Source organism: Xenopus tropicalis, chromosome 5, assembly GCF_000004195.4.
Source record: "Xenopus tropicalis strain Nigerian chromosome 5, UCB_Xtro_10.0, whole genome shotgun sequence".
Classification (NCBI taxonomy): domain Eukaryota; kingdom Metazoa; phylum Chordata; class Amphibia; order Anura; family Pipidae; genus Xenopus; species Xenopus tropicalis.
In genome coordinates, this window is record NC_030681.2 from 12,441,473 (window position 1) to 12,458,539 (window position 17,067).

The window sequence follows — 17,067 nt, forward strand, 5'->3', positions numbered from 1 at the left end:
CTTTGTACTGTCGCCCTAAGGAAACATTTGTAGCACTGGAGAGAAGTCCCTCTCTATCTCCCTCAGTTTTCAGTCTGTTTCGTCCGTCCCCCCCCCCACCCCTCCCTCCCTTACTACCTGCCTAGCTGTCACAATGTGTGAAGTGTCTGCCCTCCCCTGCTCCCATTGGCTATCCTCCCTCCAATCCAGTAGCCAAGTGGGCCAGAGGGACTGCATATGTAAAGCCCTACTTCATATTAATAAGCTGCAATCGGGGCTTTAAGTCCTTGATTAGGAGAGTGTGAGAGCTTTTGGTCCCAACTGGCTGTGCCCATAGGCTTGACACCAGGAGAACATTTCTGTTAATTGCACCGTGCTCTGTCAAGGAAAGTTTGATTTATAGCTGGGGTGCACAAATTATGGTTGCTGAGCGCACATGGATTCGGTAGAACTTTGCCTCCCTGAATCTTTTTCCCTGCACTACGAAGAAGAGTAGGTACCTCTCCTTTTTTTTTACTTTCTTCTTCTCTTTACACAATGCTAAATATTTCTTCTTCTCCGCACAAGGATGCAGGTAAAACAAAACCAGAAGCTGAAAGGGATTTCTGTGCTTGAGTGATTGCCTGAGCTTGTCTTGTGTCTATTGTGTGCTGCCTTCTAATTCCGTGAGTGCTGAATTGTTTCAGTTGCTTCCAATGTGAGTCCTGTGACAATCAGTGGAACAGCTGTGTGACAGTCACTTCTTTTCCATGTTCTAAGAATAGGTCTCTTGGCACAAAAGCTTAGCCAAGTGTTAAAATGTTGCCTTCCCCCCCCCCCTAAAACATGTGCCGTACATCTTCCTAGAATACACAGGATCGGGGGGCTAACCTGCAGCTGATTAAGACCACAGCGTAGCCCTTTTTGCCTTTGCAGCCTATGACACTTAAGGAGAAACGTTCCGTAGAAGAACGAGCAGGCACGGTTAGAGAAACTGTTTGTGGAGCAGTCTCCTGGGTAGCACCCACAAGTAGCATTCTAGGAGGGTAAGCATTAACCAGCTGTAATGCCTAGACCGGTCAATGAGTAACCGCGGGTAGTTAGAAGAGCAGAAACTAGAAAAAAAAAAGGGGAGAGAGTTGAATTACTGTTTGGTTGTAAAATGTAAATATTCTGGTTTATTTCTGAATTCTGTAGACATTATCGATTTTGCTTTTTGTTAATTTGGAAATGGAAATTTTTTGCTGGTGTATAGAATTATGTCTGGAAAGGGGGTCTGTTGGGTAGATGGATCCAGCTTCTCCCACTAACAGTGTCCCGGAGACGGCACAAACTGGGCATTCCTATTGTGTCGGGGGCCATGTGTGCATGTGTCACTGGGGCCGCTCCGGTGTAGCTGCTCGCACAAATTGACTCCAGTAGCCGCTCATTGCAATGCAAATTTTAATTAAGGCTAAGGCTTAAGTGACTGGGAGCCGGGGAAGCGCAGATTTCTAGGGTTTTGCTGGGGCTTCAAAAGTTGCACCTTCAAAAAAATGCTCCTTAGGAGTTGTAAAATCTTAAAAAATAACATGGGGATATTATATTAACTTTTGTGCCATAATATGAATCAGGCCAAGTTTTGTCTTCAGATATAATAAACATTAGGGCATGCCCTGGGCTTTGCCTCTGCTAAGGAAGCCTTCTTAAATTTACCTTCTTATAGCTAATTGGAATGATTAGTTTGGATAAGCTCCTTACAGAACATTGAAATGATCTGGGTTGCAACGTCTTTTTGTGGCATGGCAGGTGTAGGCGGCCAAACTGCCTCGCTCCGTGCGTAGATACCGATGCCTCGGAGTCAGCTGTGTGGGTTTTTTGCGAGGAGCGGGGCAGAATTATGAAATGATAAATAAATCATCCGTCTATCTGTTTCAATTAATAAACCACAGGGTTTATGTAGTGCATGCTGATAGAACCTGCTACAGACCAGCCAGCAGATTCCGTCCAACAATTTATTCTTTCATTGGAACTTGAAAAAGAATCTCTAAAAATAAAAAATTTCCAGTTGGATTTTGGAATTAATTTTTTTTTTTTGCTGTCCAAACTGCCTGACAAGCGTTTGATGGCAAAAAGCAGAGAAGTCGAGGCCAGCTGACTGCCTTACTTCCCCCAATAATGGTTAATAAAAGTAACAGATGCAATAAATATATCTGCCCCAAATGACATATGTGTCGGGGCTAATCTTTGCAAATGAAACAGTAGGTCGCTCCACGTTGAAAGGAAACGCACACATTCTACTTCTGATTAAAATGTAACGTTGACTAAAGGATTACAAAGCTGACTTAATTTTACTGACTGTTTTAACAGTTGTCACAGCTGTTAGAAGGCAGAAAGGCAATTGAAACAACCCCCCCCCCCTTTCCTACTAACACCAACCACGACCAACAAAAAAAAAAAAAATAGCAAAGCGGGAGATTGTTAGTAATATCGATGCTTAACTGAACTGGCAAAAAGGATATGGAAGGCGACGCGTTGATAGTTTGGGTGTATTTTTGTGTTTTGGTTAAAGCTTTACAAAAAGTTGCTGAGATGATAGAAACAATGGAGGAGAATGAGGCTGGAATTGTGCGGATAGAGAGGGCCTACTGCTTGTCAAGAGTCAGAGATAAGATGACATTAGTGCTTCAATAAATGAATACACATCTTAAGTGATTGCTTTTAAATGATCATGTTTCCAACTGGGATCTCTGGATGCTGTTCTTTTTCTTTTTTTTACCCCCCCCTCCCTCCTCCGATTTCCTTGCCTTTACTTCACTTTTACCCTAAAGTTTTCTCCCGAGAGGTTTATGTCAATAAGGCAGAAATTGCGGCTCTTCGGAGAGAGAAAAGAAGCCCCTGATTGGGCTAAGTTGCTAGGAAGTCTTATTGGCAAGATGTGCCCGTTCCCAAGCCATGGGCTTCGTTCTTTGCAATGCCATCATTTACCCCAGGTTAATTAACACATTTTTTTTTCACTCTGCCCCTATTTAATTTTTTTTTCTCCGCTCTGTGATTTTACCCAGTGCTGGATTTCCTTCTACTCATTTACATTTCTGACAGCTCAGCCTGTTCTGGAGAACTTGGCCCATCTTATAGAGCTGGATGCTCATTTTAATGTGTTTATGCCTCTGTTTATTTATTGAGCCTTGTGAGTTGCTGCTGTAATTAACCCATCTTATTAGCAAAGCCCTTGTGAATAGCCATTAATTTCCCAGAATGGCTGGTCTTTCACTGCAATTTTCAAGGTGTGTTATGTGGTGGGTTTTTTTCCCCCTTCTTTTTTGTGGACTTTCATGGGGTTTTTTTTCACGCCCCAGCCTCCTTATTTCTAAGGATAGAATCAGGTGGAGGCAGACTGAGCAGATATGAAAACAGGGTAAATCCTCTTGTTTTTTTCTCTAGAATAAAACCTTATAGGGAAATGTTTTATTTATTGCACCTACATTTCTTGTGTTTTTTTTTTTAATATAGTGTTTGTAGATTGAAATGCATTCCGTCTGCTCTTGGAAAGAAATATTTATTGCACTTTGAGACACTAGTATAATACACTTTGTGCAATTGTATTGATAATGCAATGCAACCCCCCCCCCCCCTCTCCTTGCAATCAGCTTGGAGCGTGCTTGGCTTTCACATCAGATGACCCGATAGCTTATCAAATTCCATGACATTAACTCATGGCAAATTCTAGTACGGAAATATCTATATTTTTCCTAGGGTATAGAATCTAAAAACGGTTCTAATAATGCAAAGTTCTAGATTGTAGACTTTGTAGGATAAGGACATTTATCTCTAACTGAATACATCTCCAGTACCTTTGGCATCTTACTCTACTGAAGCACAAGAGGGAATTCCATAAAGCATTGTGATGCGTTGGAAGAATACTTGGCAGGGAAGTGGCTCAACTTTGTAATGCGTTACTAACACAAGGGCTCATCCTGAATGGGAAGTAGTTGTTCTTCTTCGCTCTGTCCATCATGGGGAACCCTATTGTATCTATAAGACGGACAAGACGGAGCCATGGGTAGACATCAGCTGTAGTTAAAGTGTAACCTATTCCCAAAATAGCAGTCGCCAATCCCCCGTTGAAGAGGAAATAGTTGCGTCCTGTTCTTCAACTTATCAATCAGCGGTTCTAGGTATCAGAAAATCAGATTAAGTAGGAATATATATAAGTACCCTAATGCAATTCATCGAAAACTTTCTAGATTATGTTGGAAACAACAACCTTAATAGAAAGAGTCCGAGCTCTTTTGAATGAGCAGTAGCTCCGTTCTGTTGCTCCGTTAACCCTATCAATCAGAGTGGACCCAGCACCTTTCTCCCTAGAACAGAACAGAATTATATGTTCTATGTAGACACGAATAAACCAGTTAAACAGGAGCCAGATCTCCAGAGGATGCTTTTGATTTTCCCCGGCCTTATTTTTTTTTATTTCCCCCCCCCCTTTTTTCTTTTTCATTCCATGGCCTTGCATTAAATTGTCATTGTCCTAAAGCACATGAGAGAGAAATGAATTGCTGCTCTCGACATGCTCTGACAGTGAAATATTTAGCCCCTCTGCCTCCAATCATACTTTATGTGGAGGTTTTGATAGTGCAGGAATGACATCCACCGTCATTTTCAGCCTAACACCCTGCACCCGCTGTCCTGACTCCCGCACACTTAACACACTGTTAAGTGTCTGATACATGTATGTGTGTGTGTTCACAACTCTCTCAACGTCACAATTGCTCTTTTCACTCTATTCCATCTTTCTGTGTCTCGGGCAGTCAGTTACTGTATGTTGTTGGCTAACTGTCGTTTGTGTGTGTAAAATTGTGTATGTGGATACAGTGTGTGCGTCATTTGTATGAGTGAAGGTGAATGTTGAGTGTAGGGATGGTTTCAAATAATTTACAAATGTCTATCTATCTATTTATCTATCTATCTATATATCTATCTATCTATCTATCTCTCTACATATATGAATTGAATGCAAATACCTTGACTGTACTAGTATTCTGCTGAATATATTTATATTTACTGATGGCTATATATATAGTAATGCATGTGTTGTATATGAGCGTTTGCACACACACAGACTCCCATGCAATATTATGGTTTTACTATGGAGAAAACGATCACGCTTGCACACACACACACACACTCGTAGATCCACATACATGCATATATACACACACACACATATATGAGCGTGCATGTACACACGTGTGTAGATATATGGACTATGTATGCACACACATAACTGTATATATGTAGAGACAGACAGAGCTAGAGCGAGAGATTACAGATGTAGCCATAGGGGTATATAGACGATTTGAGAAATACACACATATATATATATATATATATCAATCTTTAATATTTAATTAATGAATTACCGTAAATATAATGTTTTGCATGTGTCTTTTTTTTATTTATTTTTTTGAAAGGCATTTCCCCCAGACAACTGATAAATTCTTTTATCTTTATCTTAGGGAAATGGTTTATATACACAGGCATGGTGTAAATGTGAGGACGAGCTCTTTTTCTGAAAATAAAACCTTACCTTCATGGTAGGACGGTATCATTTTTTTTACTTTTTTTGTTATGTCTGATGCATTTTCGAATCTTAACATGTTTTGCGATGTTGTGACACCCCCCCACCATACACCTCCCCCCCCCATTATTATTCACACCCAATTTAATTCTCTGGCAAAATAACACTTAGCCCCCCACATAGATGTACTTTGCAAATGCAGTCATTTGCATTCGCAAGGTTTCTCTCTTTTTTTTTATTTGAAGCTGGTTTCTAAATTGATTGTGCAGCGGAGATCTCTCCATCGTGGGGTCCCCAGCACTATGCGCTATTCTTCCTTCTACTTGGTTGTCATCTATGAACCTGCCTTTGGTATTTGTATCCAACCGAACCCATTACAGAACCACGCCATTATCTCGCAGTCGCAGAAACACGTATTGTTCATGTGTGTCGAGTAAATATAGTCACGCTCCCCTATCAGGTGCAGTTGCATGAAACGCAATGTTCAGCTTCTCTGTCCTGGGAAGGGCGAGTCCTAATCCAAAGGCAAATTTTTGAAAGTTTGCTTAGACCTTATATATAGTGCTCAGAAGTTGTATATGTTTAATGCTCATCACAGTTTATAATTATTAATATTTCCGTAACAGTTCATGGTAGATGACCTATTTTCTCTGATGTTTGAGCTTCACAACTGCATAATTCTTCCCCCCCCCTTCCAAAAATAATGGAATTGGTTGGGATATTATTATTATTATTATTAACATTCATTTATAAAGCGCCAACATATTCCGCAGCGCTGTACAATAAGTGGGTTTCATACATTGGACATACAGAGTAACATATAAAACAATCAATAACTGATCCAAGAGGTGAAGAGAGCCCTGCCCAAAAGAGCTTACAATCTACAATAGAGCCCTAAAAGTGTAGTCTATTATTCCATAGAAAACCATTTTGTCGTTTAACCATCGATGGGGCGCGTTAACTTAGATAGAAACCCCCCAATATTTTTGTTTCCAGTCGGTTGGTCGCCACTTTAGAAGATAAAATAAATGTGCCCCCCACCACAGTTGTTATTTTTCTGGAATCCAACCCCTAAGCTACCAAATATTAAAGCAGTTTCTTGTTTCTATGGGTTGTTTTTTTTGTTAAATATCATCTTCTAGGTTTATTATGAACTGAAATGTATTATGGAGTTGACTTCAGGGTCCACTGCTGATGTCCAGTCCTTCCCAGCCTCAAGCCCGGCTTGTTGGCGCCGAGTGAAGTTGAAAGCCTGTGTTTGTTGACTAATATGCAGACAACACTGTAAACAAAGTGCCGGAGAATTAATGGCTGAAACGTTGTCTGTTGATAACAGTTACAAACACTTTTATATCAAGTACACACGTAGTCAAATTCAAACCCTGTTATGGTAGATGTGGCTGTCTAGTGATAAATATCCTCGACAGGATAGATTCAGTTGTGAAATATCTCCTTTCTTTTTTATCATGCATTCCCATGAAACTGGCTTCACGTGGAAGAATGCAATTTTTTTTTTAAAAAATTGAAGAACAAAAATAATTTTCAAATTACGGGCAAATATTTTAGTACATCTGGTTGTTATTTTTTATGTTTGTAACAGAAAGGGAAACATTTTGGACGTAAATAAATGCTACCGAATACATGCATTTTGTTTTATATATTTTTCATGTGTGCTGCTGGGATAATTAATGACGACCATTTGGTATAAAAAGATTTAATAATAATCGCAGTGTTTTTATACGGCCCCTAATACCACATTGAAAAAAAAAGTGGCAGTTTTATTCAAATCAGAGCAGACATTCGGCAGAAAACGGAGCAAGTCATATTTTCCCTTGTCATTTCTTCAAAGCAGGTTGTCCATCTGTTAACACCACTTGTGTTTCCCATGTAATGAAGTGTGAAAATGTAAACTAGACAGCAGCACTCTTTTTCAAACTGTCAGTTGAAAAAGTTGGAGGTCCCCTAACTGGATACTAGGCAGCTGTTTTTTGTTTTTTTGTTTTTCAAAAACGTAGAGATGAACGTCGAAGCAGATATTGTGGGGATCGTTCATTTATTGATCCAGACATAAAAAGACGAGACATAACAAGGCATAGAAAATTAGCATAATCACGGCATAGTTAAACCATTTTCAAAATTTCAAAAATTTTTTATCATAGCGAATACGCTCTTAAATAACCAAAAATATCCTTTTTTGATTCTTATTATTCCATAAGCAATTATATACTATTCCACATATACAAAGAAACGAAAAGGGGTCTTTTTATAATTGTAGCTCAGGGCTGGCCAATGACATTTCTACTTCTACAAGAGAGTTCAAAAGTACAGTATTGCACCGTCGTAAATTCAGGTTAAAAATGTTAAATTGTCTTCTGATTTCATCTGAACCTTTAGATCACTCTGCGGAGGCCAACATTGCAATGTACAGATATATTTTAACAGATTTCAGGTTGAAAAGGATATTTCTGTTGACACCCCCCCCCCCCCCGATTTACATACCGTGGGTGAATAACACTTTCACCTACAGCTATTTATTAAGGTTAAATCAGTTAAATAGGGAAAATTCTTGCATGTTTTTGTAGATATCAAAGGGAAATACTGAGTAGCAAGAACACATTGATTATGACATTTAGAAAATAATAAGTAAAAATGGGATAGTCCGAATGTAGATTGTGAATGAGCCTTTTCATAAAAACATTTAATTAATGAACTTTGCGCTATTTATTATACAAAACGATTTAGACAATTTATTTTATTTATGTAAATGTTAAACTATTACTGAATTTGTTGTTAGACTTCAAAGAAATCTATTCATCGAGTATGTAGTTATCAAATTGCCAGAAGCTATAGGAATTGTTCTAGTGGCAATCAGGAGGGTTAAGTAGGAACTTCGGAATAACGGCGCCTTATTATCCTGCTCTCAAAATAGGAATTAGCACAGGTGGTAATGGCCGTACCAGAGAGCCAATGACAGGCTTGCATTCATTTGAATGACACCTGTCCCATCTATCTTATGTCTACTGGGTCACGGTTGCTGGTGCAAGGACTGGCTTAGTTCTAGATCAGTTAGCTGCCTGCCATCAAGAACCTTCTCTTCTAGAACATGACGAATTCCAAACCAAACTCTTCACTCAGATTCAGGGGTAAGTCGGCCATTTATTTAAAGCCATAAGTAAAATATTTCAAAATATAGAGGGGGGGGGGGAAATCCACACATAAAAACCTTTAGCTATGGCAGAAGGAGCATTGAATTGTAAAATAAATTAGAAAAATTCACTACATTAACTTTGCTGTCAGAAGGTCAGAGCAGAGCAATCGTGCATTTCAGGCTGAAAATTCAATAACCCCTTCCTTGCCAGAGGCGCGTGCGAGGCATGAAAACCACGGCCAAACCATTTCATTAGCCTCACATTGAAAACATTTGTCTTGGGGTCACGAATAAGGGCACGTGACTGCCAATTCTCATTCGCCGGCCCGGCGCATCACCTGAGTTTCCTTGTTTATTTGTCTAATAGATTCAATCCATGAATAACATTGTGTAGGAGTTAGGCTCTGGAATATATTACGTTTTAGTAAATAAAAACATCAGTTATCAGTCTAACTTCAAAAATAAAATCGCGTCCAATAAGCTTGAATTTATTTGATTCGATTTATTTCTTGTTAAATTCAGTTCTTTGTACTTTTACCAAAACGTTAATACAATAGTCATGTAAATAAGATGCAATTGATGGTACAGGTATGGGATCCCTTATCCAGAAAACCCGTTATCCAGTAGGGCAGAACAGCCCTATTGGGTTTATTTAATGGTTAAATGATTCCCTTTTCTCTGTAATAATAAAACAGTACCTGTACTTGATCCCAACTAAGATATAATTACCCCTTATTGGGGGCAGAACAGCCCTATTGGGTTTATTTAATGGTTAAATGATTCCCTTTTCTCTGTAATAATAAAACAGTACCTGTACTTGATCCCAACTAAGAAATAATTACCCCTTATTGGGGCAGAACAGCCCTATTGGGTTTATTTAATGGTTAAATGATTCCCTTTTCTCTGTAATAATAAAACAGTACCTGTACTTGATCCCAACTAAGATATAATTACCCCTTATTAGGGGCAGAACAGCCCTATGGGGTTTATTTAATGTTTTTTAATTTTTTAAGTAGACTTAAGGTATGGAGATCCAAATTATGGAAAGACCCCTTATCCGGAATACCCTTTGTCCCGAGCATTCTGGATAATGGGTCCTATACCTGTACTTTCCTTATTAATTTAAGAGGAAATAAGAGAAAACTTCTAGCATGATATTGTGGTGGGATTCTCTCCTCTTCTCAAATCTTGAGTGGAAGTTCTACATTCGCACTCGGGTGACCCCATATAGAGTAGCACGGAATATTCCTCTGACACCTGCCTTACTCTGTATTTAGGAAGGGAGGTTGACCTTAACCCGCAACAATAATAAACAGTAGGAAATGTCTCCCCGACGTTTGTATCTGCGGCGCTGATGTTTTTATGATGATAGTGGTCATCTGTCAAGGTTAAGAAAAGTATTTTTGTATGCACAAAAACAGATCAGACACAAGTCGTAAAGAAAAGGGGTAATTTGAGGAGAGGCACTGTATCTAGATATGCCGTTTAGTGATCATGAAATGAGTAGAATGATGGTGGGTTGTCTCGGACGAGAAGGAGTTAAATGACACAGAAACATAGGTTTGTACAAAGATGTACCCTTCCAGTAGTTCTTTGAATCAGACATGTTCTAGATAATGTCAGCTAACAAGTCACCGCCGCGCTATATGTGGCAACGGAAAAGATCCGTGTTATTTAGCAGTTTTGTACTGGGAAGTGTAGCTGTGAATAAAATGTGAAAGCGTGTCACTTTGTGTAATATTAAGGGCAACGAGAAGAGATCTTCATATGTCTCTGCTTAAAACTTCCACTCTCGACACAGCAGCATTTGTGCCGCGGAGTTCATTGGGCATAAAGGTGTTTTCTCCGGAAAGGTCAAATTAGTCTTTTTTTTTTATTGTCCCTAAAATATCGCACATACGTTTGTGTTCCGTCGAATAACTAAAAAAAAACGTTATTCCTTGTTATCAGTCGGAATTGATTAATATTTGTGCGTCGGTTAGTTAGTGCAATAATGTATTTATGTATATCTTTATTTATAAAGTGCTACTTATGTACGCAGCGCTGTACAGTAGAATACATTAATACAAACAGGGGGTTATTAAGATAATAATAGATAAATACACAGTATACCAATAAATACAGATAAATACAGGATACAGTTGCAATAAGTTAAGAGTTAAAGACACAAGAGGATGGAGGTCCCTGCCCCGTAGAGCTTACAATCTATATGGGAGGGTAAGAGCCAAAGACACAAGAGGATGGAGGTCCCTGCCCCGTAGAGCTTACAATCTATATGGGAGGGGAACTTACAGACACAAATAGATAGTTGTTTAGTTTTAAAAAGACTGATATATAATAATGGGGAAAAACGGTATGGAGTAACGGGATTCTACACCAATAAAAGAAATGGAGACAGTTCCAGCAATGGCTGCCTTTAGCTGTGAATGCAATGGCAGGATTGGGTCCCAAACCCACTCCCAAAGGAATATATAACGCATTGACCTTGACATAGAATATTCCCCTGTTAGCCCGATGATAGATATATACTAATAATTCAGATATGCAGTCTATTATATGGAATATCCTTTATCCAGAAAACTCAGAAACATGGCAGCCACGTCCTGCTAAAGTTCCGTTTCTGATTGATTTGCCATTTCTCTATAATAATTAGACCTAAACTATCTTAGTTCCATGTTGATAGTAAAAAAACAATTTTATTACGTTTTTGAATGATTTTTAGTAGCCTTAACCATTGCGCTCTGAATATAGTCCCAAGAATTCCAGTTAAGAGATCTTACACCAGTATAATAATAATAACAATGATTATCTTAGTATAATAACTGCTGAGTTTATTCTTTGATATCCCTACATGTTTGATTGTTGCATTTATTTGAACATTCCTTTCAGTAAGTCGCGTGCGCAATTGATACCATTATCCATCTTTTTTTTCCCCCTCTTTACGTACAATAGTGGGTAAATACAGTTCCTTACTTAGATTATCTGTTTCCCGTGACTGCGCTGGTTAAACAACTGATAGAATTAATAAAAAAGCTTTTTAAATGCTGATATGCTTCGAATAAGAACAGGATAATTGCTTCGACTGGCACCGCGTTATCAGTTTAGAAAAAAACGCCAGAGCTTTTACAATAACAATTACGAATGTTTCAGATACAAAGCATATAAAGATGGTTGGTCAACTCATACAGTCAGTCTAAATTATTGTCCATTTAGGAGACAAACTTAAGTTGCCCTTTTTTTTAACTCTTTGGGCAATATCTTTTCCATCCCTAAGGTCTTCTGGGGGCATTTGAAAGCTATAGTCAGTAGAAGGAGCCCGTTCCTAAAGAGTTAATTTAGATTGACTGCACCTCTGACAATAAATGGTCTTTTTCTCGGTCACCAATATTTGACATATTTCCATTTCATATCAAAGTAAAATGTTACTATTTATCCAGTTGGGTTTCGGATACAAAGCATATAAAGAGGGAGGTGTTGTGGTGCCCTCTTTTTAAATGTTATGATGGTTCGTCAACTCATACAGTCAGTCTAAATTATTGTCCATTTAGGAAACAAACTTAAGTTGCCCTTTTTTAACTCTTTGGACAATATCTTTTCTATCCCTATGGTCTTCTGGGGGCATTTGAAAGCTATAGCCAGTAGAAGGAGCCCGTTCCTAAAGAGTTAATTTAGATTGACTGCCCCTCTGACAATAAATGGTCTTGTTCTAATTTCCCTTAACTGGATAGAGCTGGCGTTGATGGGATCTGAGAAGGGACAGTGATGAGGATCTCAGCTTGATTTAGTATGAAGTAGTGAGTAACTTTTTATATAATACCTTCTGCATCACTTTTATTCTGTTTTTTTGTTCATAATATATCCGTACTAGTAGTGGTAACCATGTATTTAGTTCTTGCAGAGAGGTGGACTAGTTAAGTACCTCCAATGTTTACAGTAGGATCTATCCGGTTAAAAAAAGACTTTTTGATTATCGCAACTGTCAAAAACTAGCAAAGAAGCAATGATTTGATGTTTTTTGGAGAATTAGTTGGTAGTTTTCAAGGGTGGAAAACATAGACTTTCTGATGAGCTTAGAGTTGATGTTCCGCATCGGCCATGTCTATCTGTGATTTTCAGTAAGGAAAGGGTTACTAAAGGTTTAACTTTTTATATAATACTTTCTGCAACACTTTTATTCTGTTTTTTCATTCACAATATATCCGTACCAGTAGTGGTAACCATGTATTTAGTTCTTGCAGAGACAGGTGGACTAGTTAAGTACCTCCAATGTTTACAGTAGGATCTATCCGGTTAAAAAAAGTCTTTTTGATGATAGAAACTCTCAAAAACAAGCAAAGAAGCAATGATTTGATTTTTTTTGGAGAATTAGTTGGTAGTTTTCAAGGGTGGAAAACGTAGACTTTGATGAGCTTGGAGTTGATGTTCCGCATCGGCCACGTCTATCCATGACTTTCAGTCAGGAAAGGGTTACTAAAGGTTTAACCAGAGGGTTATTGTTTAAATTCCCCTTTTTCTCATATCTCTTTTGTCTCCATTTCTCCGTGTCACTCTCTCATTTTTCTTCATTTTATACTTGGAAGTGGGTGTTGCATTCTGATGTGATGAATGATAGTGCAAAAAGTGTTGGGATTGATTTTGGATTAGTATTGATCGCTCTTGATTAGATCACTGACACCCTGGGATCAATAGGATTCGATAAGACACTGCGCCCTGTTTCCTAGACCTCTCTCTGCCAGCCGGGGGGGGGGGGAATTCAAGAAAACTGAATGTTCGAGGATGATAAATTGACCAAATGTCCATCTGAAAGAGAGGAAGAAATCCTTTTTGAGAGTACTCTCCACTTATAGACAGGGCTTTTGCTTTAGCCACGAAAACTTCTGTTTATTTGGTAATAAAAAAAGAACACTTTTTATTATTCCTGTTTTTCAAAAACTCAATGAAAATACCTTATTTTTGTAATATCTTTTTCTTGTCCACCGATATCTGACATATTTCCATTTCATATCTAAGTAAAATGATGCTATTTAGCCGGTTGGGTGACAATAATCTGGCCTAACCATTAACCTTTATTAAATGAATTTTACAAAAATATACCCCCATATATTCCGAAGGGGGACAATCTGAAGGACGTAGATTATTTCTAGCGCATTTAAAAATAACGCTAATTTGAATAATACCTATTAATATTTCTCACAGTCACCTGAGAATATAGGTGAGTTTGAGCAATATTCCACCCCCCACCCACCCCCCCCTCCGTCCCAAACCCCCAAGGCACTAATTTGCAAACAAACCCAAGACAGAATTAGGCTCGGTTCATTTAGATTGACTTTTCTTGGCGGAAACAGGAGAAAGTCCGTTACTGGTTGGTTCGTTCATAATACTGAATATTACTGCGGCGTTCATGAAGGTTAAGACCTGCAACGTTGTTGGGGTTTTCCCGTATCAGTTATCGGTAGACTTATATGTCTTCATTTTATGTCTATAGACAATTGTATTGTGAATTTCCAACGATTCTCTCTTTCGTCCAACCTTTCACTCGACTGAGAGTCGTCACTTGAGCTTTGCTTTTCCCCAAACCACCCATGACCTCCTCCCCACCCCATGCACTATTATTTCTCTTAATGTTTTACTTGCATTTGCTTTGGAATGTGATTAATTAACCTTTATTAGTGCCACCGGGGCAAATCCTGCGTGGCGGTGAATATTTTTAATTAGGTCTCCTGATTAAACCTTATGATTTTAAAACATTTCCATATGTATTTTTTTTTTTTTTTTTTTTGTCGGCATCTCAAGCAAGAGAATGTGAATGAAGTGCTCCCCTCCCCTATCTTGGTGCTTTTATAAATCTTCTTTAATCTGATCTATGATAAAAACAGGTTGCTCTGCTAAAAGCATCCCCCACTCCAAAAAAAAAAAAATCCAAGAGGAGCCTCATGAATTATTGTTGGACTTTACTGCTTTAATGCATAACATGTAGTTTGCGTTTCACTGGCTAAAAGTGGAATCGTGGACCCCCAACCTAAAGATACCAGTAGATATGGTCAAACACTTTAGAATCAGAATCAGTCAGTAATAATATTTTACAGGTATGGGATCCATTATCTGGAAACCCATTATTCAGAAAGTTCCAAATAACGGAATGCCCCTCTCCCATAGACTCCATTATAAGCAAATAATTCGAATTTTTGAAAATAATTTCCTTTTTCTCTGTAATTCTAAAACAGTACCTGTACTTGATCCCAACTAAGATATAATTACCCCTTATTGGGGGCAGAACAGCCCTATTGGGTTTATTTAATGGTTAAATGATTCCTTTTTCTCTCTAATAATAAAACAGTACCTGTACTTGATCCCAACTAAGATATAATTACCCCTTATTGGGGGCAGAACAGTCCTATTGGGTTTATTTAATGGTTAAATGATTCCCTTTTCTCTGTAATAATAAAACAGTACCTGTACTTGATCCCAACTAAGATATAATTACCCCTTATTGGGGGCAGAACAGCCCTATTGGGTTTATTTAATGGTTAAATGATTCCCTTTTCTCTGTAATAATAAAACAGTACCTGTACTTGATCCCAACTAATATATAATTACCCCTTATTGGGGGCAGAACAGCCCTATTGGGTTTATTTAATGTTTAAATTATTTTCAGCAGACTTAAGGTATGGAGATCCAAATTATGGAAAGATCCCTTATCCCTAGTTCCCGAGCATTCTGGATAACAGGTCCCATACCTGTACTTATATACAATGCAATAAGGATTTGCATCTTCTCAGAAGAGCATTTCCCAGTATCCTTGGCTTTCCAAGTGGTAGAAAGACTTTGTACTCCTTGCGTTGGAGAAGAAACACCATGATTTTTCCCTGTTTTCCCTCGTGGTGCCCAACAGGGCAGGTCTCAGCTGTGCGTTGGTCAGAAGTGATTACTCAGAACACGCAAGTTTGATCAGTGATTCTCCCACAGTCAGTAGGTGGAAGGGGAACTGGAGTGGAACTAAAGTCGTTGCCTTATAAAATAAAAATAATGGGCGCACCAGTAAAAAGCTGCGAGGGATGAATACCTCCATGACAAGATTTATGGAACCCCATGCTTTAGTGACACCCACTACATGCCAGACTCATTTAGCAGCCTTGATTGCTTTCTTCCAGCCCCCTACAGCTGGACCTCAGGCACCGGCCATGTTCTGAGACACAAACAAGCTCTTTCATTGTGTGTTTGCAAATACTTCATTGTCCTGGACCCAAATGTGTCGCTGTACATTCCCCCTTTCTATTCTCCATCAGCACATCTCATTTCCGCTAAACATTAAGCTAAACGTATTTAGGTTCCTTTGTTACCTCAACACGAGATGAGGACTAAAAATAAGTTTTGTTTGGCATCTCTCTGTGCTTTATATATGCACCAAAGGAAATGCTTGAATGTGTTATTCCAAATGTAACTTTCTATATTGGCATTGTCAGGTGAAAAGGATTTTATCTATCTATCTATCATCTATCTATTTTTATTCTATCTATCTATCTATCTATCTATCTATCTATCTACCTATCTATCATGTATCTATCTATCTATCTATCTATCTGTCTATCTATCTATCTGTCTATCTATCTATCTATCTATCTATCTATCATCTATCTATCATCTATTCATCTATCAATCTATCTATCTATCTATCTGTCTATCTATCTATGTATCTATCTATCATCTATCTGTCTATCTATCTATCTATCTATCTATCTATCTATCTATCATCTGTCTATCTATCTATCTATCATCTATCTATCTATATATCTATCTATCTTCTATCTATCTATCTATCTATCTATCTATCTATCTATCTATCTATCATCTATCTATCTATCTATCTATCTATCTATGTATCTATCTATCATCTATCTGTCTGTCTATCTATCTATCTATCTATCTATCTGTCTGTCTGTCTGTCTGTCTATCTATCTATCTACTATCTATCATCTGTCTATCTATCTATCTATCTATCTATCTATCATCTATCTGTCTATCTATCTATGTATTTATCTATCATCTATCTGTCTGTCTATCTATCTATCTGTCTGTCTGTGTATCTATCTATCTATCTATCTATCTATCTATCTATCTATCTATCTATCTATCTATCTATCATCTGTCTATCTATCTATGTATCTATCATCTATCTATCTATCATCTGTCTATCTATCTATCTATCTATCTATCTATCTATCTATCTATCATCTATCTGTCTATCTATCATCTATCTGTCTATCTATCTATGTATCTATCATCTATCTGTCTGTCTATCTATCTATCTATCTATCTATCTATCTATCTATCTATATGTCTGTCTGTCTGTCTATCTATCTATCTATCTATCATCTGTCTATCTATCTATCTATCATCTATC

At 38.0% G+C, this 17,067-nt stretch overlaps 1 protein-coding gene across 9 annotated transcripts in view; it reads left to right on the top strand.

The window, feature by feature from the left end:
• The first annotated feature begins 246 nt into the window (after positions 1-246).
• esrrg (estrogen related receptor gamma) overlaps positions 247-17,067 on the top strand; it is a 161,027-nt gene continuing 144,206 nt past the window's right edge. For 2 of the 9 annotated variants that reach the window (NM_001100210.1, XM_012962578.2), the window contains 2 exon segments: positions 283-471; positions 5,457-5,534. Coding sequence is in view for 4 of the 9 variants with exons in the window: in XM_012962574.3 (XP_012818028.1) it covers positions 416-471; positions 5,457-5,534 (134 nt within the window). In the remaining 5 variants the exon portion in view is untranslated. 9 annotated transcript variants of the gene reach the window in all.